Here is a 26,648-nt window from a genome sequence, read left to right as displayed (position 1 = left end):
TCATGACTCTGTTCAACTCTGTTCGTGTTCGAGTGTTGGTCTCCATTGATCTCTTCTCTCCTCTTCTCTGCCCTTTTCTGCTACTCTTCAACTTTTTCTCTTCATCTCTTTTCTTTGTGTGTCTTCTCTTTACTTCACTTTTCTTTTCTACTCTTTCCTCTTTTTCTCCCATTCTCTTCTACTATTCTCTTCTCTTAGCTGCTGAGAAAAGATGCTTCTTTTCTCTTCTACTCTTTCCCCTCTTCTCTTCTCTTCTCTTTAGTGTGTGTGTGTGTGTGTGTGTACGCGTGCGTGCGAGTACATGTGAAATGAGCTGCCACCCCATTTTTATTGATTCGGCCATGGAGGTTTAGAGGATGATGTCAAGGAGAGCTAGACACCAGACGACGGCAATGAATCTATATACCTGTGTACGTGTGTGTGTGTGTCTGTGTGTGTGTGTGTGTGTGTGTGTGTGTGCATGCACGGCAACATAGGCTGAAGCAGACGGGGATCAGGTGTGTCCTACTGCCCTGAATGCAGCTCTCTCTCTCACTCTCTCACACACACACGTATAGAAAGTGAGGAGAAGGAATACATCATGATAGACGGGAATATAATGGAATGGAATAGGAGTGGAATTTCAATTAAATAAAATGTACACTAACTTTCCCCCTCTGAATAAAACACGTTCTACAACACAGACATTAGGGCACCCGTGTGTGTTTCTCCGCTCTGTGAAGCATCTAATGAAGTCGTTAGATATATTACTGTCGGCTCAATCAGAACTAGGCCAGCCGCACGCAAGGCTCGCATTACGTTACCATAAAAAATCAGCATCTTGAGCCTTAACTCAAAATAATTCTGGTAATGTGTGGCGTCCTACATGGCTAACACATTTTATGAAAGGCTTCCTCCTCTCTCTCTGAGCATTGTGTGTGTGTGTGCGTGTGTGTGTGTGTGTGTGTGTGTGTGTGTGTGTGTGAGGTGGGGGGTAAAAGAAAGGGATCCAGGGCAGAGGGAGAATTTTTCAGGCCTAATGTTCCATGACAACGGACCAAGGTTCCGTCAAGGTGAATCAGAGCCAGGGACGCCTAATGCCCGAGACACACACACACACACACACACACACACACACACACAGAGGAGCAGACATGAAAAAGGACAGTTGTACAGCACCTTAAATCCTCCTCTCCTCTCCCTCTCCTACTGTTTTCCTCTCTCTCTTCCCTTCTCCCCTCCTCTTCTTCTTCTTTGCTTGTTTTGCTTGTCCTTCTTTCTCCTCTCCTCCCATCATCCCCCACCCTCCCTTCTCCTCCTCTGGTCTTTCCCTTCCCTTCAACTTTTCTCCTATCTTCTCCTCTCCTCCTTTGTCCTCTGCTTTATCGTCTCCTTTATCCTCCTCTCCGGTCAGGTTTATTTGTGCAGCTCTTAATCACAGTAACGGTCTCAGAGGGCTTCTCCGCGGCCACATTATGAAACGATAAATAAAACCGACACCCGCCGACCGCAGACCCTCGCTGAGAACAAGGAGCAACTCCCACGAAAACCTCTCCTCCCCTTTGTCCTCTCCTCCCATCTCCTCTCCTCTATGCTCCTCGTGTTTTTTCCCCCTCTCCTCTCCTCTCTCGCCTTTATTCTCTTCTCTCCTCTCCTTTGTTCTCATCTTCTTTGTTATCATCTCCTCTAATTGCCTGCTCTCTTCTCCCGTTCTCCCTTCGCTCCTCTCCTCACCTTTAGTCTCATCTCCTCTCCTCCTCTCCTCCTCCCTCGCCTCTCCTTTCCTCTCCTTTCTCCTCCTCTCCTCTTCCCTCCTTTCTTCTCCTCTGCTGTTGTCCTCATCTCTAATTGCCTTCTCTCTTCTCCCGTTCTCCCTTCACTCCTCTCCTCACCTGTAGTCTTATCTCCTCTCCTCTCCTCCTTTATTCTCCATTCCTCCTTTCTTCTCCTCTCCTCTTCCCTCCTTTCTTCACCTCTGCTGTGTTATCCTCTTCTCTAATAACCAACTCTCTTCTCCTCTCCTCTATTACCTTCTCCTCCTTTATTCTCCTCTGCTTTATCCTCTTCTAATTACTGCCTCTCTTCTCTCCTCCTCCCTTGCCTCTCCTTTCCTCTCCTTTCTCCTCCTCTCCTCTTCCCTCCTTTCTTCTCCTCCTCTGCTGTTATCCTCATCTCTAATTTACCTCCTCTCTTCTCCTCTCCTCCCCTCACTCTCCTCTCCTCCCTTCTATTCTCATCTCCTCTCCTCCCTTCACTCCTCTCTTCACCTTTATTGTCATCTCATCTCCTCCTCTCCTCGATTCCCCTCTCCTCTCCTTTATTCTCCTCTGCTTTATCCTCTTCTAAGTGCATCCTCCCCTCTCTCCTCTATTTTCTTCTCTCCTTTCTTCTGCTCTTCTCTCCTCCTTTATTATTCCCTCCTCTTTTTCTCCCATCCTCTTCTCTTTTTCCTTTATGCTCCTCTCCTCTCTTATATCCTCATCTCCTCTCCTACCCCACCCACACACACACTCTCTCTCTCTTTCTCTCTCTCTCTCCTCTCCCTCTCTTCCCATACACTACCCAAAAACAAACACTGAAATAGAAATTTAATTTGTCATAAACCATACAACATGTACAGACACATTAATCTACCATTGTAACTGTGCTAATAGGATGGTCAATATCCCATTAACCCCTCATCCTGTGTAGTGTGTTTGTGTGCTTGTGTGTGTGTGTGTGTGTGTGTGTGTGTGTGTGTGTGTGTGTGTGTGTGTGTGTGAGGGGGGGAATTCAGAAAGAAGATGAGCAGTGATAAGTCACTGATTGGTTGGCTTGGGGCGCTGCCATGGCGACAGAGGTTGTTGATGTATTCTGGTGTGTTAACATTCAGAGTCTGTCACCCTCCTGTCTACCTGCCCCACTTAGATCAGCCGTCTGAATGTATGTGTGTGTGTGTGTGTGTATGTTTGCCTTGGTGTGAGTGTGTGTGTGTGTGGGAGAGCGAGAGAGAGAGATTATGTCTGTTTATATCGCTGTGTGTGTGTTGATGTTGTATTTGTGGTTATGTTTATGTATGTTGCATGCATGGGACTGGTTGAATACAATAATCTGCAGCAGATTCAGGTTAGAGACACAAATCTATAGAATAGGTTTTCTTAACCAGGTGCTGGAAATGCTGAATTGAACAAAACAAAACAGACAAAAAAAAAAAAAAAAAAAAAACAACTGAACTGAACACTGAATATGAAGAAGAAGGAAACACACACACTGGAAAACTTAGAGTGAACAGTTTATTTGAGATAATAAAACACAAAGAAAAGGAAGGAGTTACAGGTTCATGCAGGTGGGATAAAAGACATAAACCCAAGCGGCTTATAAAGAAAAAACATCAAAAGAAAATACAGTATGACAACAAAAAAAATAAGATGACAAATGCTCCTTTCTTGGGTTCAACAATGCAACTGGTATCTCTGATGAGCTGCAGCAAGGTGCAGCTGCAAAGGGAACTTTATTCTAGCATCCTTTTCTAAAAAAAAACAAAAAAAACTAACCATGCTTTCCTCCTTTTTTCTCTCTTTTCTCCCCCTCTGTTCACCTCTCTCCCCCCCCCTTTCCCATTCATGTCTTCTCAAATCATCTCATCTCTTCTTTATCCGACACCTTACCGCCCCGCGCCATCCGGCCCCTTCCCCTCCCCTCAGTCTGCAAGGCGGGGTTTTACCGTTCCCTGTTGCAGTCCTTGGCCTGCAGTAAGTGTCCGCCCCACAGTGTGGCCCGGCAGACAGGAGCCACGGCGTGCAGCTGTGAGGAAGGATACTACAAGACTGACTCAGATCCTCCCAATATGGCCTGCACACGTGAGAACTGCAATTCCTCCATAAATAATATTACCCATGCAACAGTCAACAGGATGTAACTGTAATCGCCGTGGCGCTCCAGGAGTCGTAACACCTCTGGTTTTAAAACGTAGGCTGAAAATACAAGTTGTCGAAGTAAAATGGGTCCTTGTGGTAAAAGCGATTTTAACCTACTTTCCATAATTTGAAGCCCATCTGTGCACTGCTGAAGACTGTTAATCAGTCCACCATACAAATCCTAAAATGGGATTATGTTTTTGAATGGGCAGAGCAATGTTCTGGATACAAGGATCTATTAATTGTGTTGAAGATTTTAAAGACCAATCTAATTTGCTCATAATTCTGGAATAAATAATTTTACATTCTGAGGAAAAAGGAGAAATTGGCAAACACTGTTTTTCCCTTTTTGACTACAAAATTGATTACACTCTTATTTTGGTCATTATTGATGCACTTAATTGATTCAGTGGTCCTATATTAACTCTATAGACATGTCTTGAATGTTTTGTTGTTTTAAGTATAACTTTTGTGTATCAAGATGCCGTTGTATGATATTGATGTGTGTGTTCGTTTCTCTCCTTCCCCCCCTCCCTCCTCTCTCAGGTCCTCCCTCTGCTCCACGCAACGCCATCTCCAATGTCAACGAGACCAGTGTTTTCCTGGAGTGGTCCGTTCCCATGGAGACGGGCGGCAGGAAGGATGTGCGCTACAACATCCTGTGCAGGCGGGTCTTGCCAGACGGGCGGGGCTTGGAAGAGTGCGGCCCCAGTGTGCGTTTTCTGCCGCGCCGCGTCGGCCTGTCCAACACCTCGGTGATGGTGGCCGACCTGCAGTCACACACCAACTACAGCTTCCTGTTGGAGGCGGTCAACGGCGTGTCGGAGCTCGCCAAGGAGCACGCAAAGCAGTATGTGTCGCTCAATGTGACCACCAATCAGGCAGGTAGGTGGTGCCGATTCCATCACAGCTAACACTGCATGTTAGTCAACACAGAGCTTAAGGTTACGTTTTTTAACACTGTCGAAAAGCGAATAGAATTATTCATGGATGGATTTCTGTCTGCTGGTTTGTTTTGGAGTGTCACATTGCTCATAGCAGCGCTACTTCATAGAAAAAAGCAGAGGAAGAAGACACAGACTATACAGTATAAATTAAATAAGAAACTGGCCTGGAAAACCTCCAGTCATCCCAATGTTACACCAGGCTCTCTCTGTTTTATCTTTGTTTTGGTCAGACCGTTGTGTCTGTGATTGCCACTATTTTTTTCCAAAAGGGTTAGGGTTAGGGTTAGGAACGACTCTAATTGGCTGAATGGACGGTGGCGAATCTGTCCGTTCAGAAACAACTGTCTGTCCGTCAAAACAAATGGAAATCTGACAGACGGAGCATCCTCAGTCCTGTCCGGACAACAGACAGCTCTCAGTGAAATTGCATTGAAATTGAACAGAGACACAATGCATCAGTGTGGCTGCAGCTTTATCTGTCAAATCACAATTGAGCCCCATGAGCTCACCAATCAACACCAGAGCTGTCACTTTTCTTTCTTCCAGAATTCAAAATTATGTGGAAATTCCCAACAGAAGATGAGCTTGATGTTTAAAAAAAAAAAAATCAGATATCATTACTGAAACTGCCACAGACTCACCTGTGCATCGGATTCCCAGTGTGAATATCTTGGTATGGAAACAAAGACGCCAGATGATCAAATTATCACAGTATTTGTCAACAAATCTGGCGCCGTATTAATTTTCACCCATGCGTCATCCCTGCAGTGACTGAGAGAACATTGCACAGTGGAAAGCTTTTTTGTTTTCGCTTTTTGAATCAAGATATTTCATCGGGAAAGCAGCTTGCTCCCCACAATTAGGCGATACATTTCATCAGCGAGGTTTGGAGGAGTGTGTGCCGTAATGATGCTTTTCTAAAGCTCTTGATTTGCAGGCTGTGTTGCGGTTTGTGTGGGCAACGTCCTGCGTGGTAGCAGGTGTTGTTCTGCATGCTTATCAACAATGCTGAATCAAGCCAATGACATGCTAACTTGACATGCTAATTTTGAGCTGTGGTAGTTTTGATCAAATTTGTAGCAAACGACTCCTACTGATGTCTTTTTTATTCAAACTAGCCACTCGTAGCTGCCTGCTGGAAATATTTATCATCTGCCAGTTTGAGCTTGGAAATCCGGGTGGGGAATTAGTAATGCTCTTCCTTCACTAAGCAGCTTTGATGTACCCTTGAGCAAGGCACTGTGTGTGTGTGTGTGTGTGTGAATGCATCTTCTCCCCATTGCTGTAAATAGGAATGTATTCTTAGTCAGCTTGTCTTTTTAAATGAGGTTTAAAAATCATATCTACTCTTGGCAACCCAGTTTATGTTTACAGGAGGTATGTGCTTTTGTGTTTTATTTGCTTGCAATAAAACAGATAAACAGACTAATAGATTAGAATAGAAGATTAGAATAGAAATAGGAAATAGATTAATATCCCCTTCCCCGAGACTACCATCTGAAGGGAAGGGTAGAGAAAAACTGTTTTGGAAGAGAGTGTTTATTCCTCTTAGTGGAACAGATGGCTCACTGACAGACAAGGAGTAGTAAGAAGTAGTAGTAGTACTAGGGGTGTATGTGTGTGTGTGTGTGTGTGTGTGTGTGAGTGAGAGAGAGAGAGGGAGACAGACGGAGACACACACACAAGAAAGTTCACTGAGAAGTTCTGTTGGCCAGCAGAGTGAGAGACCAGAACAAAATGAGCTCTGATTTTTGTTTCAACTTCTTATAGAGGAAGTCAAACAGATGACAGAAATAATTTAAATACGGGTGCCTAGCTGTAATCAAAAAAGCAAAAAGAAGCACAATGAAAGAAGAAGAACTATCATCATCTCAAGAAATCAAGGAGACTTCAGAAGAAGGGGACTAAAGCTTAATTCATGCCTGGTCGCTCGACAGTTGTCTTTCATCAAAAATTACACATTTTTGACTGAAAAAGTTGTCGCAGGCCCTTATTTTCACTTTTGCGTACACCATCGCAAAAAGTGCAGTGTGCAGTCGCGCAGTGTGATCGGATAGTTCGTTGCCACGGCAATGCTCACCACTTCCTTGCTTCCTTGAAAACGTAAACAATTCGGGACAAGCATGGAAGGAATTGAAGAAAGGCTGGCAAGAAGAAGTGAGAAAATATCTTCACTTACATGACTCAACAATATCGAGATGTACAAATGGCTGCCAACTCTTGGCAACAAACCCGACAGCGTCTCGTTACCATGGAGATGACAGAACCCTCCGCATACATCTTCATCAAGGTATAAATGCGGGACATGGTGTTACATAATATCTTTTATCCAGAGACGAAGCGTCGAACGACCAAGCATAAATTATACTGGTAACACTTTAGATCAGGGTAAACATATTCGATTCTTATTAACATGCATAATACGCTGTTTATTAACATGCATATTAGTAGTGTATCGGTTCATTATTAGTCATTTCAAACCACTTATTCGCACTTTATGAAGCCTAATTAAGGGAGAATAAGTATTCTTGTGATACTAGCACCTTCTAAGCCCCATATTGAGCAAAGCATACTAAAAGCCCAATTCATGTTCAACAATTTCCTTACTGAATGCTATAAGCACCAATTAAGAGCCTGTTGAGGGAAAACTCATAGTTAATGGGCTATACCTGTAGAATACGATGCAGAATAAGGTGGTTTGAAATTACTAATAATGAACCAATATAATACTAATATGCCTCTTAATAAGCAACTTATTAATGGTTAAAATGTGTTCCCTAATCTAAAGTGTTACCAGGCTGAACTGGCCCTTATAAATCTCTGCTCTCTAAGATCTAACACACAAGAAACAAAGGTTGTGGCAATGAGGATCCAAACAAGTACAAGACTGTATTCTTATTACTGAAAGAGACTAGCTGTAACATTTTAAAATATACTATATAGTCTTGGCAACTTGCTAGCAAAATAAGCCAATAACAGCTTTTGACAGTAAAAGTCAGCTTTGAAGTTGCCATGGAAACAAAAGCAACCAAGTGCAGGCAAATAGAAATGTCCTGCCAACTATAAAAGTGAGAGCGCAGAAAGAGGCACGGAGAAAACGTAATGGCAACCTTATATGGATGTACTTTATGTACTGTGTACTTTGTGTGAAAGATGTCCTCGTCTTCCACACGCCTGATGTAAAGACTTGGAGAGAGGTGATATTCAGGTGCTAAACATGTAGGCAAAGAGCGTATTCTTCTCCAGCACAGGAAAAGAACTGGCCCAATCAAATGAGCAAACCAGTTATGAAATAAACGTTCCTCAGATGAGAGAAGAGATACAGAGAGAGAGAGAAAGGTCACGCGTCCTGTGTGCGACCCCCTTCAGTCTCAGCCTCCACCTTCTCTGCCTCCGTCCATAACAGCAAGACTTCCCCCGCCTCCTGATGCCCCAGTAGTTCTCTTCATGGACTCCAGCAGAAATACAGTGACATGCGACGTCTTTTCCCTGGATAACAAGTGACCTACAGACGATGCCGAAATGCAAGCCATGCACTTGAACAACTAAAGGAAGAGACACTCGGCAGCCCCCAGTGTGTTGTCACACACACACACGGGTACAAATGACCTCCACACCCTGCAGTGAGACACAGCTGAGGCAATCACCAGGGTGGCAGAGAGAGCCAACATTTAACTTCCATGACGCAAGAGTGGATATCTCAACCCTTCACCCATGTAGAGACACCCCACATCATGTCATTCATTACATTAATATGGAGAACTTAATTCATATCTATAGTACTGAACTTGCCCAACAATCCACAGTTCATGGTCCCAGTCTGCTACACACAGAAGTCAAATTCCTGTTGTTTGCAGGTGATTTGCTGCTGTGAACCACAGAAGAAGGTTTACAAGAGAGACCAAACATACTCAATAACTTCTGTAACCTGGGACCTGAAAATTAACATGCAAGGAAAATCTGGAAAATAATTTTTACACTTGATGGAAATATTGTTATTATAACTACTTAGGAATTGTCATTAGTTCTACAGGCAACTTTAACAATGAATGAAATGAAAGAGAATTCATTCAGAGAAGGGCATTCGGTGCAATTAGAAGAAAAATCCAGTTTGGTTGTTGAGTTATTGAACTGATTGCAGGAAAGTAGTGAAGTTCGGGGACCAAAAACAAGACTTTTTTTTTTTTTTTAAATTGGGAGAACCGTCCAGTTGAGACTCTGCATGTGGAGTTCTGCAAGACCATACTTGGGGTACAAAGAAATGCCCCAAACTCTGCATGCAGGGCAGAATTAGGCCAATATCCACAATCAATACTAAAAAAAGAGCCATCAAATTTTACAATCATTTACCATTTGTTTTTTATATTTATGTTCTTGACTTTGACTTGCAGTACTTGTTGTGTTTTTTACTTCTACTTCTACTTTGTTTATTTTATGCACCTTCATACCAAGGCAAATTCCTTGTATTGTGAACTTTACTTGGCAATAAACCTGATTCTGATTCTGATCAAATTTTACAATCATTTACCATTACAAGGCCTTGAAATGCCAACCAAGCTTCAGGACAGTGCTTAGTTCAACCAAATTCTAACAAAACAAAAAAGAAAATATGAACCATATTGGGGAGAATGTGACCCATAGCAAACTGGAAATGTTGACAAAATCCAGACTCAGTGAGCTCAGCCTCAGATCTGGCTGCCCAGAGAGGACAGGCTGTGCTCACTCTGCTCCCAAAGAGAGCTGAAGACAGAACAGCACTTCCTCCTGCTTTGCACTAATTATGCAGGAGTCACAGATATTTACCTCCCCAAATTCAAAAAACCCCAAAAAAGGAGAGTGCACCACTATTGCAGTCAAATACGTCTTGTCATGTCATAGCTTCACTCAGAGAGAACCACTGACAATGTAAAAAAAGAAAACAAAAATGCATGATCAATACGTTTGAGAATACAAAATGTATGTATTTAGATAAATTGGATGATTTATAATTGATTAATTTGATGACATCTGAGACGGCTTGCCCACCACGATTTCACAAGCTGTACATCCAAATTATATTATTTGCACTTTGTAATGACATTTTTTAATTGTTGTTTATATTCTAGCAGCCAATGGCATCACTAGAAAGATTTGTGTCTCAGAAATAAACATAATTCTGCACAGTCAGACTTTGTTGTCATTGAACTTTTATTTATTACATCGTATCGCGGTTGTATCGAATTTTGAACCCCATATCGCGTATCGAATCGTATCATGAGATAAACATATAGTCTCATCCCTAACTGTATTGTTCATAGAGAGAGAGAGAGATAGAGAGAGATAGAGAGAGAGAGGAGCAGATGGCTCTCTGACAGTAGAGAGTACTGTTGGCCCTGTTTAACCTGTTGTCACTGTGGCTGCCAGCAGCCAGCAGATTGAGTGGATTACACCAGACTCCAGAACGCACATTCAGTTTATTGGAGTTCTAGCTGGATTAAAGTTAGCCGGTCACTGGACCGAATGGAGATTAAGGATTACATTAGATTACACGGGGTCAGTAGAATCACAGACAAATAAAGCGTGCCGGTCTGTGGGATGGATTGTGGCACAGTTTGGCATTACGACTGGTTTCTACACTTATTTAGTGAAGTGCGTTGAATGACTGATGAGATACAATTTACTTGTAAGACTCTGTGAAGGACTTAAAGCAATATTCCACTTAGTATTAGCGTGGGAGTTTATTTAACCCCCATGTTAAAACTAAGTGGACTATTGCTTTAAATGGCGGCAAATGTATTTAGGCAACAGATAATGGCAGTGGTGCATTTGCTGTCAGTTTACAACACTGAAATGAAACATGCTGTACTCAATTAGACATCAAAAAGATAAGATGAAAAGATAATAAGAAATATATTAGCCTCTGTTCTGTCTTCAGACATGCTTAAAAAAACAAAAAAAACCTCAACTTCAAACACTTGCTTTGTCTTTGTCTTTGACTCATCTTCTGTGTATCTGTCTCTCTGTCTGCCTCTTTCTGTCTTCCTTCCTCTGTCGCTTTCTCTGTCTACTCGTCTCTCTCTGTCTCACTGCGTCCGTCTCTCCGTCCGTATTTTCTCCCTGTTTCTCTTTCTCTCTCAGGGTAGAAGGACTTGTCATAGGGGATGCACGATTAATCATATATGATTATATATCATGATTTTATTTTCCCTTCGGAGCCCTGGTTGTACCAAATGAAATACTCTTGCTTACATGCAGGGATATATTCACACTAAGTGCTGTGGTCAATCACTGTCATCGAGTGCGAAGTGTGCAGCAGGAGAGATAAGTAGCATAGTGCTTCAACTTTAGATTATCATTCTTGGTAGCACCCCCGTGTTTCTCCATAACATTAACTCTTTCTCCCGCTGTGCTTATTTCTTCTTCTTCTTTATGTACTTCAGAGCAATTTCCATGAATGCCTGAAAAAAGGTGGAAAATAGTCAATATGAACTGTCATTCCAAAATCCCATATATCCTTCGGGGGAAAAACGTTGTTACCTGAGGTTTACTGCTTCGTATTGATTGATTGTTAAATGAAACTTTAATGATCCCCGTGGGGAAATTGGGTTGTTGCAGCAGCAGAGAAAATAAGAATAGAACAAATTGAAACAGAGTATTGAAGATAATACAACAAATGAGTACGAAACATGCAGAGAATAATACAACAGATAAATAAACAAAGTGTTTTTTTATTTATTGATTTACAGATTAGAAGCAGATGTGCCTGTGTGCATTGTTGGCTCTTCCCATTATCTGGTATATAGATGGAAGAACATATGTGCAGAAATGTGTGCTGACCTGCAGATGTGATTTGTAATCTGTGCACATATCAAGTAGTAACACTTCTTTTTACAGTCACTCTAAGTACTAGGTATTTACTAGATAAATGTATGGCAAGAATAGTACATTTCCAAGTAAATAAATACTTAAATCACAGCTGAATTACTTAAAAACACCTCTGGTATTACTCATCAGTTCAAGCATTAGGATGGCTACAGCCTAACCGCCTAATTGCCAGGGAATAAGGCAACATTTTTTTTAGAAACATCCTCTCTATTACCCATAAATTCAAGGATCAATATTGTAGGTACTGAAGGTTTATATTAGCATTCATCCAAGTTTGTTTACTCTCCATGAATTAAATCAATACTAAACTATGAAATGGTTGCTGTGTAAGTTGTGGGTATTATATCCTCGCACAAAGTCTGACAGACCACATAGTTTACCTATAGTTTCATTGTATATCTTCTTAAATGCTGGTTCATTTACAGGTCTGCATAAATTTAGTATTCTGAGATTAATCTCTGCTGAATGGCTATCTTGTATGAATCAGTGTCTTACTAAGAAATACCTTCAAAATAGTCATGGATGAGCTAAAAGTTTGACTCTAGCTGTGGATGGTGTGGTGTGTTCACTAGCTTACTAACAAAGGGAAATGGTTTTGAAGCATTTCTAGCTGTTGAAATTATACTTTTGTTTTAGATTTGGGGCTGGAGCTGTTCTCCTAAATCTGTGACATGTACAATGCAGTTATTTGAACAGAAGACTAACACTAGAGGTGTTTCTAAGTAATTCACCTGTGATTTCTAACTAATTACCTACGTTACCTAACCTAAGTTACAGAGTTACAAGTGGAAGTAGAATGTATAAAAGAAATACAATATGTCAAGATGTAGAAGGTGAAGAGAGTGAACAAGAAAAGCATCTGCTGCAAATATATAAACAATACAGATGATTAGATCCTTTAAAAAACTGTTTTTTCTAAATGAAATGCTCAAGAGCGACATGGAACAATTGTCAGCTTTCTTTTCATGCAATCATTTTGTCAGAGTAAGTGTCACTTTTTGGAATTTAACTCTTCATATGGTGATTTAAGATCTAAAAACAAATAACAAAATAATGTAGTATTCCAAAAATCAAGTCAACTTATTGAGCAAAATAATCAGGATAATCATTTTAACCATAATCCTTCATCAAAGTAATGAGCTGTCTCACGCACTCTGATCCTGCCTCACCTTCATATCAATGTGAGCTGTAATTACTAATTAAGAGCCCTCAGCAGCCTTGTAAGCATCAGTGTGTGTTGTTTGTGTGTATGTGCCCCTGTGTGTGTGTGTGTGTGTGTGTGTGTGTGTGTGAGTGTGTGTTTGACTGTGAGGGGAAAGAGGCGAAAAAAAGAGATACAGAGACAGACCTACAGAGGAAAGGGGGCGAGAGGGAGAGTTGCACAGGCGGAGACAGAGCGGGAGTCAGGGGGTCTGCCGTTTGATGTGTGGGAAGTGTCGCACTCGATAAGGGACCCGTGAAATAGGTGATTTCACAGTGTCCCTGTGAAGCCCTGCTGAATAATAAAGTGTTGGTACTCGTGAGGAGGAGATGGGGAGAGGTGGGAGGCAGGAGGACAGTAGACGAGGGAAGGACAGAACAAGAGGACAGATGTTGGTTTGGTGGGAGGCGGGGAGCTGGGGAGGGAAGGGGAGGACAAACCGGGGATGAGGAACATTGGAGAGAGACGAGATGGGAAAAGGAAGGAGAGTGGAAGAAATAGACCCTTTTCACAAAGTGGCTGACATACTTCCGCTTCGTCTTAGTAGGGTATAGATTGGTTCTTACCATTGGCAGCAATGTTAAAAAGCCAACTTTCTGTCTCCTCCAACCCTGTGATCACTTATTCCGTGTTTCAGTATAGCTTATAACACAAGACAGGTGTTGTCACTGACATATCTTTCTGTTTCTGTTGTCAGACGACTGCACCACTATAAAAAACTGATTCAAGGGTCACAAAATGCTAACTGGTTAACCGAGGCTAATGGTAATTTCTGTGCTGTTAGCATTTTGTGACCCTCAATCAAATAATTTTTTTGTAGTCCTGCAGTCGTCTGACAACAGAAACAGAAACATATGTCAGTAACAACACCTTCTGTGTCTTGGATTATAAGCTATAATGAAACACAGAATAAGTGATCACAGACAGAAAGTTGGCTTCTTAACATCGCTGGTAATTGTGAGATCTGATCTATTCCCTGCGGAAGAACGTCAGCCATGTTTGTGAAAAAGGGTCTATGGTGAAGAAATGGAAAATAAGAAGGAAAAAAGTGAAAAAGAGGTAAAGAGAGAGTGTAACAAAAAGGGGAGGTAGGACACTAATGGGACGAATACACTGTACGCTCTGGTTTCTCCAGAGTTGACATCACCTCAACTTTTTTGCGTGTTCGTTGCGGTGTTGTCACGCATGGTCCAGCTTTGAATGGCTGTAATCAACTTCTCCGTCATGTTGCACTTGCCAGGCTGAACTATTACTCGTGAAAGAAAATCACACCTGTAGGGAAACAAGGGAATCACAGAACTCGTATTGGTTGTTGACGGCTGATGGCCACCAAAAATGTATCCATGACCAACTTTTCTCAGCTGAAAAGCTTGTTGACTGGCCACACATTGACCGAGTTTCCCTGGTTGCAGTTCTATAGGAAATGAATGGACTTCTTGCTCAGTGTGAACGCACAGTAAGGAATTGGAGATATGCTAGGTGTGTGTGTGTGTGTGTGTTATGCAGGGGGATAGAGATTGGGGTGAGAGTAAAATGTTTTTCAGAGTCTCAGTGCCTGTACAACACTTTAGAGCCGGTCACGGACGGTTTCAAAGCTACTGGCCCTACAAGGCCTCCCAGCTGTAGACAAATATCTGTAATTGCACGGTCAATGCTCCTCTACATTGTTTTTGCTGTTGTTGACTGTTAATCAAATGTGGGGTGAAACAGTGTCTGTCGGGCGGTGAGGAGAATGTGCGCACAGCCAGGCGTGTCTTCGCTTCGCTTCGCTTTTGTACCGAGCGTAGATACAAGAGTTGTAGACACACAAATATGTCACAGTGGCGTCGTAGGAGAACCCGTGCATTTGTGCTGAAATTAGGAATTACACCGAGACCGGCGGGTAAGTGTGAGGCACAGAGAGAAATGGGAGAGAGAGAGAATAAGACTGGAGCTGGGGGTGAAAGGGAGAGAAGACGCAGGGAGAGAGAAAGTGTAGGAAAGAGGCTGACGACAGGGCATGAGAGAACGCTCGTGGGTAAAATTGGCCCCCGTCTCCATCTGTCTGACAACTGGGCGGGACCCCATGTTTCACCAAGCTCCTCCCCAATGACTCCTTGAATTTGAGCGTGTCTTAAGGCCCTGACACGCCAGGCCGACGGTCGGCCAATGTCGGGCCGTCGGTAAGCGTCGGTGTCCCTAGTTTTTGCGGTGTGTCCCGCACCGTCGGCACTAGTCGGACCCCTGTCGGCGGCTTTTCGGCCGATTGAGCATGTTGAATCGGCGGCGGAGCCCGTCGGTGAGAGAGATCACTCTGATTGGTAGTTCGTGTTTTGCCTCTGGATGATTGGACTGATAAATTCCTTCAACATGTGGAACTGAACAGGAAAGAGCCGAGCGAAATTTTTTAAATCGGAGGTTTCATTCATCTTCAGCTCTCGACACAGGTTCGGGACAGCCCCTTGAGCCTGTCGCTGGAGTAACGTTATTCATGATTTCACCCATTTAGTGCGGTTTCTCCTTATTTTTCGCCTCCGCCTCTTCCTTTCTTCTTCCACAACCAAAAGACCAAGGGCTGACAACGCCAGTGCCATTTGTAACTTCTTATCAGACATAAGGTATGGAGAGTTATTTCCCCTCACGCAGGCGCAGAACGTACGTGCTAGTTGGCCGTTGGCTGTAGTCTTTGCGGTGTGTTCAAGTGCAACTTTTGGCGACGCAACAGTCGGCCTTCGTCGCCGCTGGTTCTTTGATGTCGGTTTGGTGTGTCGGGGCCTTTACAGACAAATCTATAGCAAACGCCTCCTGAATACTGTTTGCGGACATTTTGACCTAGCATGTCTTGGAGACTCCATAAGCAATTGCAAGCCCAGCAGATCACGATAACGCTCTCTGATGTTAGCTGAGTAGCTGGTTAGCACTTCTATAATAATAATACAGCGTTGAGCAACAGGCAAAGGCTTACCAGATATTCCCAGTACGCCTCCAGTATGGTCTCACACTGCCGCTTTATGATCGGTGTTGCGGTAACGAAAATTCAGCTACTGCAACGACCAATTTCTCCACCGGCACTTTCTCCATCTTTGTTGTTGTAGGAAACAGCCAGGCTCCAATGTACCCAGCCTCTCCTTCACTGTGATCGGTTGGCTGAGGAAAAAAATGGTTCATGTCACTAGTTTTAGTTTTACAAACATTTATCTGAGGCAGAAACAATCTGATTGGTTGAGCTAAACCTCAAGAACCAGCTGACCTTCCAAGATCATGAATGCCACATGATGGGAGGATCTGCTTATCTCACGATACGCAATATGAGGTTCAAGATTCAATACAAACACGATACGATGTAATTAATAAAGGTTAAATGACAACAAAGTCTGACTGACTGCAGAATTGTGTTTATTTCTGAGCCACAAATCTTTCTAGCGATGCCATTGGCTTGATAGAATGTAAACAACAATGTAAAAATGTCATTACAAAGTGCAGATAATATAATTTGGATGGAGAACTTATGAAACTGTGATGGTCAAGCGTCTCATTTGTGATTATTACAGCAGAATAACATGGAGCTAATATCATGATTCATTTTTCTGCCCCACGAAACATATTGTCACATTTTTGTATTGTGATATATTGAATTTTGATTAATGTTTCGACCAGAATTCTTTCTTTGCCATTCAAGTTTGCCAGTTAATTGTTTCTATAGCCAAAACTACAATCTGCCAGCAAGGCCACCTGCACCTGAGCTTTTTCCGAAATATTTCAGAAAAGCTCTGCCAAAAAAAAAAAAACCTGGTCGCGGCACTTTTTCAGGAGCGGCTGCCTTTTTTTGTGCACCTCGTGGCTGCTCCACATTTGTTTTTAGTGCAAAAAAAGCAGTGGCAGTTTTGAAAAAGAAGCAGCCTTATATTTTGACCGTGGCTTGTAATCAACACTGTCGCTGAGGGATGAAAGAAGTCAGTTTACTGCTTCGGTTGAGACAAAAACGAGAGGAGAGAAGGTATGTGAGACGGAGAAAGGTGACGCAAATGTAGGCACAGCGTATCTAGCAGAGGCACTTCAGGGTGAGAGAGGGTGACACACAGAAGAGGAGAGCAGGCAGGTGGGAGGTTAAGTTGAATGCTAGAGAGATGAGAACAGCTCTGATACTTGTAAGCTTAATGAAGCCATCTCTCTCTCTCTCTTCTCTCTCTCTGTCTCTCTCTCCATCTCTATCTTTTCCCCGTCGTCCTCCGAGGGTATCTAAAGGATAATAAAACGGATAGTTGAAGGTCCGTATTGATTTTGGTGATGGTTCAGATAGATAGGGGCTTGAGAGGCTTATGTTCTGCGCTGTGATAACACCGCTCTTATCTGGGGCCGGAGTTGTTACACCGGAGGGCTTCGCTCGCCCGCTGAACCGCTTTCACGATGCTTCTCTAACCTTGCGATGGAGTAGAATACCTCGCCGCCTCAGATCGATGGCGAAACTGACGAAAAAAATGACCGGACAGACACATTTCAAGGCGGGAGTGTGTATCGGTGTGTGTGCTGTGCGTGCGTCACCGTATTTGAGGCGCTCATTAGCAGAATAGAGCAGGCACAGGGAAGTGTCTAAACCAGGAAGTGTGAACCAGGAAGTGTGATCGCACTGTCATTCACTGTTGCTAACAGGGAAGTGTTGCTGGCGCCCTTCACTGGCTCACTTATAGACATCTATCTACTTCCTTCCTATCGCTCTCTCTCATTACGTCGCTCTCACTTTTAAAAAAAAAAAAATTCCATCAACCCTCCCTCCTCCCTCCTACCTCCTTTAGCACCCTTTCTCTCTCTCTCCCCATCTCTTCCCTTTCTCTCTCTCCCCATCTCTTCCCTTTCTCTCTCCCCATCACCTCTTTCTCTCTCTCCCCATCACCCCCCTTTCTCTCTCTGTCCATCACCTCCCTTTCTCTCTCTCCCCATCGCCTCCCTTTCTCTCTGAGGCTTTCTCTCTTTTTCCCATCACCTCTCTTTCTCTCTCTCCCCATCACCTCTTTTTTCTCTCTCCCCATCACCTCCCTTTCTCTCTCCCCATCACCCCCCTTTCTCTCTCCCCATCACCTCTCTTTCTCTCTCCCCATCACCCCCCTTTCTCTCTCTCCCCATCAACTCCCTTTGCCTCTCTCCCCATCACCCCTCCCTCTCTCTCTCTCACCCTCTCTCTCTCTCTCTCTCTCTCTCTCTCTCTCTCTCTCTCTCTCACACCTGTCTCATAATTGTCAGAGGCTTTTCTCTCTCCTTACTCTCTCCTGCTGAGTTTGTGGCATTCCTGTTGCAAAAGTTGTCAAATTGCACAGAAAGGTACTGTTTAGTTGAGTCAGCTAGCTTAGCCTAATATGCTACTTTGGGTGTCAAAAGGGTTACATATATGCAAATTGTTGTGTGTCCCTTGCAGCTAAATCATTTTTTAAAATGTGATGCCAACATCAGTTTTGGCATTTTGGCGACCCTGTGGCATTTTGAAAGATGCAGCAGTGCAGTTTGGTAAAAGGGTACAAAGGGCTGATGGGGGACTGGGGGGGGGGGGGGGGGGGGGATGTTTAGCGGGGACTAGACCGGGGTCTGTACATTATCTGTACAGAAAACGGCAGTTAAATCAGAAATCCAAAGGAAGTTTTGAACCAGCAGGTTTCTGAAAAGCGGCATTCGCAAGCTGTGATTTCCTCAAACTGAATTTCTAGGAATATATATGAATTTATGTGCATGTTGTACAGTATATGTGACATATTTCCAGGGTTTTGGATTACCTATAGCATGGCTAAATGCATCAATTTTCAGTGGACTTGGGCTTAAAAAGTGTCTGTGTATTGTTACTTCTTAAGCTGCAGGAGAAAAGAAGGCCTCTTTCTCATCATGGCATCCCAGCCTTTGTACCTTATAAGCATTGAGTGTGTGTGTGTGTGTGTGTGATTCTGTCTCTGGTTTCAGGCTTTTAAGATGTTGCAGATAACACGTCTGTGTGACTGTCCACTCAGGATACAGTTACTCTGTTTGTAGCACTGATTTATTCCCTTCGGAGCTCTGCTGAGGCTATTGAAACCTAAACGGTGTGTAGCGTTTTGCAGCGGAGGCTTACACACACACACACGCACACACACACGTACACACACACACACACTATCAGGTTGTTGCCTGAGGGAGCGTTTTGCCTGGTTAAAAGCTCTTTATGTGTCAGAGACTCGCCAACTGTCCCTCTGAGAGATGGGCCAACAGTTCAGGTTACAACAGGATGGCTGGATGATGGATACAAACTCTCACCACTGTACCCGCTTGATGTCTGAACTCACAGAAAAGAAAAAAAAAATTAACTATAAAACTTATGTTTAAAGTTCAAGCTTTGCCAAGAGCCACAAAAGAAGCATGAAATTAAAAAAAAATCCACCCCATGACCAAACTTTTTAGCTCTTGGCTGATAATTTCTCGCAGTCAGCTTTTGAAATCTGCCTATAATTCCAAACCTTCTTTCAAAGAGCCACGCTGGCAAGGAAAAAAAATTAAGAGGAGGAAAGTGAATGAGAAACGCTCTTCCCACGCCAAGAAACAACCAATAAGGTTCCCTTGAGCGAGGTACTAAACCTCCAACAGTGGTAGAGCGGTTGTTCTCGGCTCCCGGGGATGAATGTGTGCAAAGAAGAGAGTTGCAGAATAGCTTGTGTGCTAAAATGTGGGTAAATAAAGTAAAGAACTAAGTAAAGGGACTATTACAAGAACTGATAGAATGGAGGTGATAGGACAGACCTAATAAAACTGATAAAACGATATTTTTACAGCCGTTTTCTTAAAGTTACAAACTGCTGGCTTGTGCTGTCTGTGTTTTAGTCGGCTTTTCTTTGTTGCTTCACCAGAACGAATACTTAACTCTGACCTATCTATTCACTACTGTTTCAGTCAACTTATAAATTAAAAGTCAGCAAGAAAACGTATGTTTCCAAGTTGAAGTGCCTTAATATCTTCTGCGCTGCACGAAGGACACAGAAGACGAGTGGTCTGGTTCTTGCCCGTGTATCTTTTTATTTCGACACCGAATAATAAAACGATGAACAACACAAAGCCCGCACCACGGGTACATCACTCTAGGGGAGCAGCAGAGAGTCCGATAGTCTGTAATAAATCAACGCTCCCTTTCAGGGCTATAAAGATGGGACAATATTTGAAATTCAATATATTGCAATACAACAAAGTGACAATACGTATCATGGGGCAGAAAAAATGAATTGTGATATTATCTCCATGTTATTCTGCTGTAGTAATCACAAATGAGACGCTTGACCATCACAGTTTCACAAGCTCTCCATCCAAATTATATTATCTGCACTTTGTAATGACATTTTTAAATTGTTGTTACATTCTATCAAGCCAATGCCATCACTAGAAAGATTTGTGGCTCAGAAATTCTGCACAGTCAGACTTTGTTGTCATTTAACTTGTATTAATTACATCGTATCGTGTTTGTATTGAATCTTGAACCTCATATTGCGTATCGTGAGATAAGCAGATCCTCCCATCATGTGGCATTCATGATCTTGGAAGGTCAGCTGGTTCTTGAGGTTTAGCTCAACCAATCAGATTGTTTCTGCCTCAGATAAATGTTTGTAAAACTAAAACTAGTACTCCTGGCTCTCCACCCACTACCAACCAATCCCCACCCCACTAACCACAGAGATAAAATGGTATTAAAGACGAGTGTAAATTACCGTGAACATTATATTCCTTCTTTGATGTGATAGAGTGATGAACTTCCCCTCCAGAGCTCCTTTAAAACAAGGATTTTTTGTTTTATTTGTTTTAATCTCAGTTTCTTTCAATGCCATCTAACCACACAGCAAAGATGAATCATCTGACGTTTTTTGTTGTATCTTTTTTTTTTTTTTTTTTCGTTCTTTGATGTTTCATCTTCAGTTAAATATTTTATGGTCTGCAACAATCACAGCAAGAATTACAATTAGTTCTGTGCATTTAAACATCAAAAGAGCGGAGGAATGTCTTATAGATGCTGATTTAGGTTAATCAACTAATTTTACATCTTTGGTACCATTTCTCTTTCAATTAATCATTGTTTATTAGGGTGTTAATGTCAATCATGTTACAGAGAGGAATTAAAGAGATGATTGCAGGGGATTGCATCAGATTATTACTTTATTATTGGGTTTTTACTTTTGGAGAGAGGAAGGAAATGGTTCCAAATTACAGTAGGTGCTAACAGTTGTACTCTTTATCTTTTATCTGTGTGTGTGTGTGTGTGTGTGTGTGTGTGTGTGTGTGTGTGTGTGTGCAGCCCCCTCCCCGGTGAGTGTGGTGAGGAAAGGTCATGCTGGGAAGAGCAGCATCGCCGTTTCTTGGGCAGAGCCTGATCGTCCCAACGGCATCATCCTGGAGTACGAGATCAAGTATTTTGAAAAGGTAAAAAATCACTTTATATCAATATTCATGTTTATCTATATACATCATTAATAGGGTTACACAAAGACTCGAATATTGACTACTGTAATATATTTATTGCAAAAGGTCCAACGTCCATCTGACCAATGTAGTCTAGAGAGAAATTAGCCTGTTTCATGTGATCAAGTTGCATGTTGAAAATATAGTTTTTATTTTATTCAAAAGAAACTCATCAGACCATATTAGTTTTTTTTCCATGGGTCAGGGGTTCAGGTGTGTTTATGCAACTATCCTGTTGTTTGTGTTTGACACATATTGTCATGATTTTCCAGACTGTTCCCTTCGCCACATTCAATAAGTTTGCAGTTTTTGTGATTGATGGACCCACTATTTTGGAAACTGTTAGCTGCCACTTGAAGAACTCGCATATAAAAGTGATAATTGCAAGACATTTTTCAAAGCTGACACATACTAATACACATGCTAATTACTGTACCTGTAGCAGCAGCCTTTGTACTTGTGATTTAGTCACTTTAAAGTTAACGTCCTTTATCATTTGGTGTTTCTATTATTTTTGTTCATACCCTGTTCAACCCTCACGGTTTCTACTTTGCTAATGCATTGTAATTTATGTCATTTTAGACCAACATTATTCTGTTAAGCTCTCAGCGATACCACAGGGCATACATACATACATATATACATACATTCATACATATTTGGTTGCCTAGTTAGTATTCTGGCGGCATTGGCCTTTAAAAGTTGGCTTGTAAAACTCCTTAAAGCACTTATTTGTACTTTTCCCTGCTTTAAAGGCTTTAAAGGGTTTGATGATGTAAGGTTTTTTTCTTCTTTCTATTTGACTGCAGTTGATTTTTCTCATTTCAATCATAATTATTCTTCTGAGAAGGCTCCAATTTCACCTGAGTGCGACAAAAAAAATCACAATGGCGGATTTTACAGCATCCTGCCTTAACTTTGTTAATACGTTACATTCACAGACATTTTTAGACCAATGTCATTCAAACAAGCCATCAGAGATGCCACAGGATATATTTTGTCTTTGAGCATTTTTTTTTCCTGAAGTCTTCCTCTAAATCTGGCACACTGAAAAAAAAACTCACCTCAAAAAGACCCAATAGTTCCAATATGAGATTTAACAGAGTGTATCAATTACTTCATTTCACTTTCTGACTTGGGTCGTCTGCATGAGATCACAGAGCAGAAAATACTCTCTCTGATATGACATCCTGCAGCTGTGTCTTTTTCAGCTGGACCTGGGTAGACTCAGCAATTTGATGCTGCTATCCTGACGATTTCTCCTCTTCCCTCTCTCTGTTTTCTCTCCGTCATCCTGTGCTGTCTTCTTTTCTGGGAAGGTCAGAATAAAGGTATACAGGAGAGGAGATGAGAGCTGCGGTCAGTGGTTAGCTAATGGCTTCTGGCTAATGGAGGGGCATTTAGCTGTGTTTAAACCTGATGTGGTTACAGTGGGGAAACTGATCCTTACGCACACACACACACATATACACACACACCAACTGCAGGTAGCTTAACCATGCACATGCACATGAGAATATACATTAACACATGAATATAGGAGTGCTAATAAGAGTGCTCCACATGGGGATGCATATATGCACAAATGCAAGCATGCAGACACCAAGTGAAGAGAAAGAGAAATTGATCTTGTGGCTGTAGTTTTGTTTTTATCACGGCCTTTTTCTATGAGGTTTTTACCCGGATTTTAATTTGATTTATTTGTGTTTATTTTCTATTCCTTGTTTTACTGTTGTTCTATTATTTACTTAATTGCTCTTCTTTTAGTTGTGTTTTTATCGACACTACCTTATAACTTTACTCCATGCTTTTATTTGCTGTGATGCACTTTGTAACAATTGTTTTGAAAGGTGCTATATAAATGAAGTTTATTACATTATTAGCATAAGTCTTTTCCAACAACACATCATCAGCAGGGTTAGAAGAATATATCCAAAGCATCTTAAAAAACAACCGTTCTCCCTCTCTCCCTTCCTCTGTCCCCCCCTCCAGGAGCAGGACTCCAGTTACACCATAATTAAATCCAAGGAGACGGAGATGGTGGTGGAAGGCCTGAAGCCCTCCTCAGCCTACATCTTCCAGGTCAGAGCCGGGGTCAAACACAACAACCAAGACGTTGCTAATTGATGATTAAAGAAAGGAAAATCAATTCCATCAAGGCAAAGGGCGGCTACTGTTAAAGAATCTAAAATATAAGATAGCTTAGATTTATTTAACACTTTTTTGGTCACTGCATAATTCCATTTGTGTCATTTACTATTACTGTAAAATGTGGAAAATAGTAAAAATAAAAAAATATGTGTGTGTCCAAACTTTTGACTGGTAGTGTAAATTGTTTCCATATTGGAGCCCTCAGGTGTGATATAACACAAATCAATTGAGCTACTTCCATCTATCCATCCATATTTATTGCCATTTATATGAGTCACAGTGGCAGCAGGGCAAAGCAGCACAATTCATATGTTTTTTTTTTTTTTGTTTTTTCTACCTACTTCCTCCAGCTGGTCCTGAGGGATCCCCAGGCACCCCCAGGCATGCTGGGAGATGTAGATGTAATAGATGTAGTTTTATCTAATAATCTCATCTATAGCAAAAGAGGTACAGTAGGCCTACAATGCAATAAAATGCAATAAAATGAAGTGCCATGTTTGAATATTATGTATTACAGGTGCGAGCCAGGACCTCAGCAGGCTACGGGGCGTTTAGCCGACGTTTCGAATTCCAGACCAGCCCTTACTGTGAGTACAGCTGACAGGAGGAGGGGGGGGGAGGGGGGGGGGTGTCAGGTCAGAGAGAGAGAGAGAGATGGAGAGAAAAAAAGAGAGAGAGATGTGGAGAAGAGGGAGTGTGTGTGTGTGTGTGTGATAGAGAAAGGGATTCTTTCCCCCATGACAGGACAATAAAGTTAAACTTGTACGTGACTCTGACCTGTTTTGGTAGCTGCATCAACAACAGATGTCAGGTGTGTGTGTGTGTGTGTGTGTGTGTGTGTCTGTGTGTATGTAAGTATGTATGTGTGCATCTAACCCCTCCTCCTCTGCCTTGGCAGTAACTGCCACCAGTGAGCGTGCTCAGGCTTCCATAGTAGCGGTGGCCGTCACCTTGGCTCTAGTCCTACTGGCAGTCGTCGCTGGATTCCTGCTCAGCGGACGGTAAGACACACACACACACACACACACTGATTAGTTTCCGTGTAATCACCACCAGACAGTTGCTTATAGCTGTGTAGCACAATACCATGACAGGAAGTTAAGGCGCTGCATCCTGTCTGACACCTGTGAGAACTAAAGAAAACCAGCAGTACTTAACAAATATGCTGCAGTATAAGGGTGTACAAAGTACAGTGTACAAAGCAACAGGAGGTCATTCATTTTCAAAGGAAGCCGGCGACACGAAGATACAAAGCCAGCGTGTAAAATGTAGCAGCTACAAACTGAAGTTCAGCTGCTTCCATGTTTTTCCATACTCTGATGATGCGGTGAAGCATGAACCAATCAGAGCAGAGGGAAGGTAGCGCAGGGTAGTTCTATTTACTTTATTATCATTTACTCGACGAATTGTTTCAATTAACAAGAACGATTATTTGTCAAATAAAATAAAAAAACGAGACAAATGCAAAGATATGGCAGTGTGACATTATTAGTCGGTGCCCACAACATGATGACGACATGAACCGTCAGGGACACTTTTCTCCTCCGTTGGCGACAATGTAGCTCAGTACACCAGGCCGTTTTTGTAGCTTTTGTAGCTCGTAATCTGAACGCACCATAAGTGTTAGCCAACATATAAATCCTTATCCCTGCCCTCCACATTACGTGAGCTTAGAATTATAAGGTTCTATCTGCCTTCAGGATAGTTCTGAGATATTGAGCTTCAAAGATTTCAGCATCCATTGAGTTAAATGGAGATGGGTCCTTTTTGTTTTAGAAATTACAGACTCAAAAATCATTATTTTCAAAAAAGAACACCACACATATGTCAACAGACACTCATAGATTCATGTGACTAACTCAGTTTTGACAAAAAGGTCAGATAGAACCTTATAATACCAAGGTCTGTGGAGCAGCAGCTATTCCTAGCCTAAGTGAATAAATAATTTTCAGGACAAACCATAATCATGGTTGCTAAGTCATTCCATCTCACTTCTTGCTACACTGTCGATACTTTGAGCAAACTCAAAGTATCTGCCACAGTAAATGTGGGAAATATACAACATAGAACGGCCATATTTGTATTCATAAGCAATAAAAAAAAGCTTTGCATTGAATATTGTTGCAGTACACTTGGGAGCTGTGTCAATATGTATTTAGTGTTTTACAGCTGCCTTGTTTTCATTGTATCTTTTTCACTGTATGTTGTATCATGTACATATTGTATCATGGAACAATTGATAACCCGATCATGAATTAACAATAATAACACCAATCACACACCGGTAATACAATCCAGCAGTCCAAATCATGTTACAGCATTGGGATCCTTAAATTAGATGCATCGAAATAGAGAATGTTAGTGGCATGCTGTACGTTACTGGCAGAACGCACAAATACGCATACGGTCAGGACATGACCAATCAGATTGCTTTGCTCAAACTACCAGTTGTATAATGCAATTTTATGGAAAAGACAATGTTGTGTGAATTGTGATTGAGAGACAGAAAACGCCATCACATGTCTGTCAACAGAGATTTGAATTTATAGTGACAAGCCTGCACGCCCGTCTCTGGAGAGAGGGATGGTTATTATTACTATTAGATGGAAGGTTGGAGTAAAGGTTAATTCAAGACACTGCAACCATGCAGTGTGTGTGTGTGTGTGTGTGTGTGTGTGTGTGTTCTTCTACCCTTGTGAGGAAATTTGTTCCTGCTCAAGGAAATGAAGACAAATTTAATTTTGTGAAGACAGGACATTCTGACTTTCCTTGTTTAGGAAAGGCACCGTTCATGCCAACAAAACCTGAAGGGAGAGGCTGCTCAGGGTGTGAAACTGAGAAAGAGAGTGTCAAAGTTTTTTTTTTGTTTTTTTTGGCTTGTTTTTTTTCCTTTTAGACCAGTTATGAGCATTTCTTTGAAAATGTGGTTGTTTGTTGACTTAGTAAGAGGTTATCCTCTTAACCCTCTCTGACCTAACGCTGACTAACAAAAATGAAATATGGAAAATCTCATTTCCAACCCAAATCTGTCTCCTTTGTTGTGCAGCATCATAGGATTTAGCACAAGGGTTAAGGTTAGAGTGTTGTTAAAGTGATGTTGAACTTTGGTAGAACTTCCTGGACATGATAAAACCCCCAAATCAGTGATTCTGTGATCTGTTGCTCCGGTAGAGGACA

General features: G+C 42.0%; 1 protein-coding gene across 4 annotated transcripts in view; it reads left to right on the top strand.

Moving 5' to 3' along the window:
• Window positions 1-26,648, top strand: part of epha5 (EPH receptor A5) — a 90,272-nt gene that overhangs the window by 39,339 nt on the left and 24,285 nt on the right. For 3 of the 4 annotated variants that reach the window (XM_078288408.1, XM_078288415.1, XM_078288421.1), the window contains 6 exons: window positions 3,663-3,818; window positions 4,422-4,760; window positions 21,157-21,281; window positions 23,313-23,402; window positions 23,989-24,058; window positions 24,370-24,472. In XM_078288408.1, the coding sequence (XP_078144534.1) occupies window positions 3,663-3,818; window positions 4,422-4,760; window positions 21,157-21,281; window positions 23,313-23,402; window positions 23,989-24,058; window positions 24,370-24,472 (883 nt within the window). The remainder of the gene's footprint in view (window positions 1-3,662; window positions 3,819-4,421; window positions 4,761-21,156; window positions 21,282-23,312; window positions 23,403-23,988; window positions 24,059-24,369; window positions 24,473-26,648) is intronic. The other variant, XM_078288423.1, reaches the window with a different exon arrangement.

The sequence above is a fragment of the Centroberyx gerrardi genome, chromosome 2, assembly GCF_048128805.1.
Source record: "Centroberyx gerrardi isolate f3 chromosome 2, fCenGer3.hap1.cur.20231027, whole genome shotgun sequence".
NCBI classification, from domain to species: domain Eukaryota; kingdom Metazoa; phylum Chordata; class Actinopteri; order Beryciformes; family Berycidae; genus Centroberyx; species Centroberyx gerrardi.
This window is presented reverse-complemented; position numbering and strand designations above follow the sequence as displayed.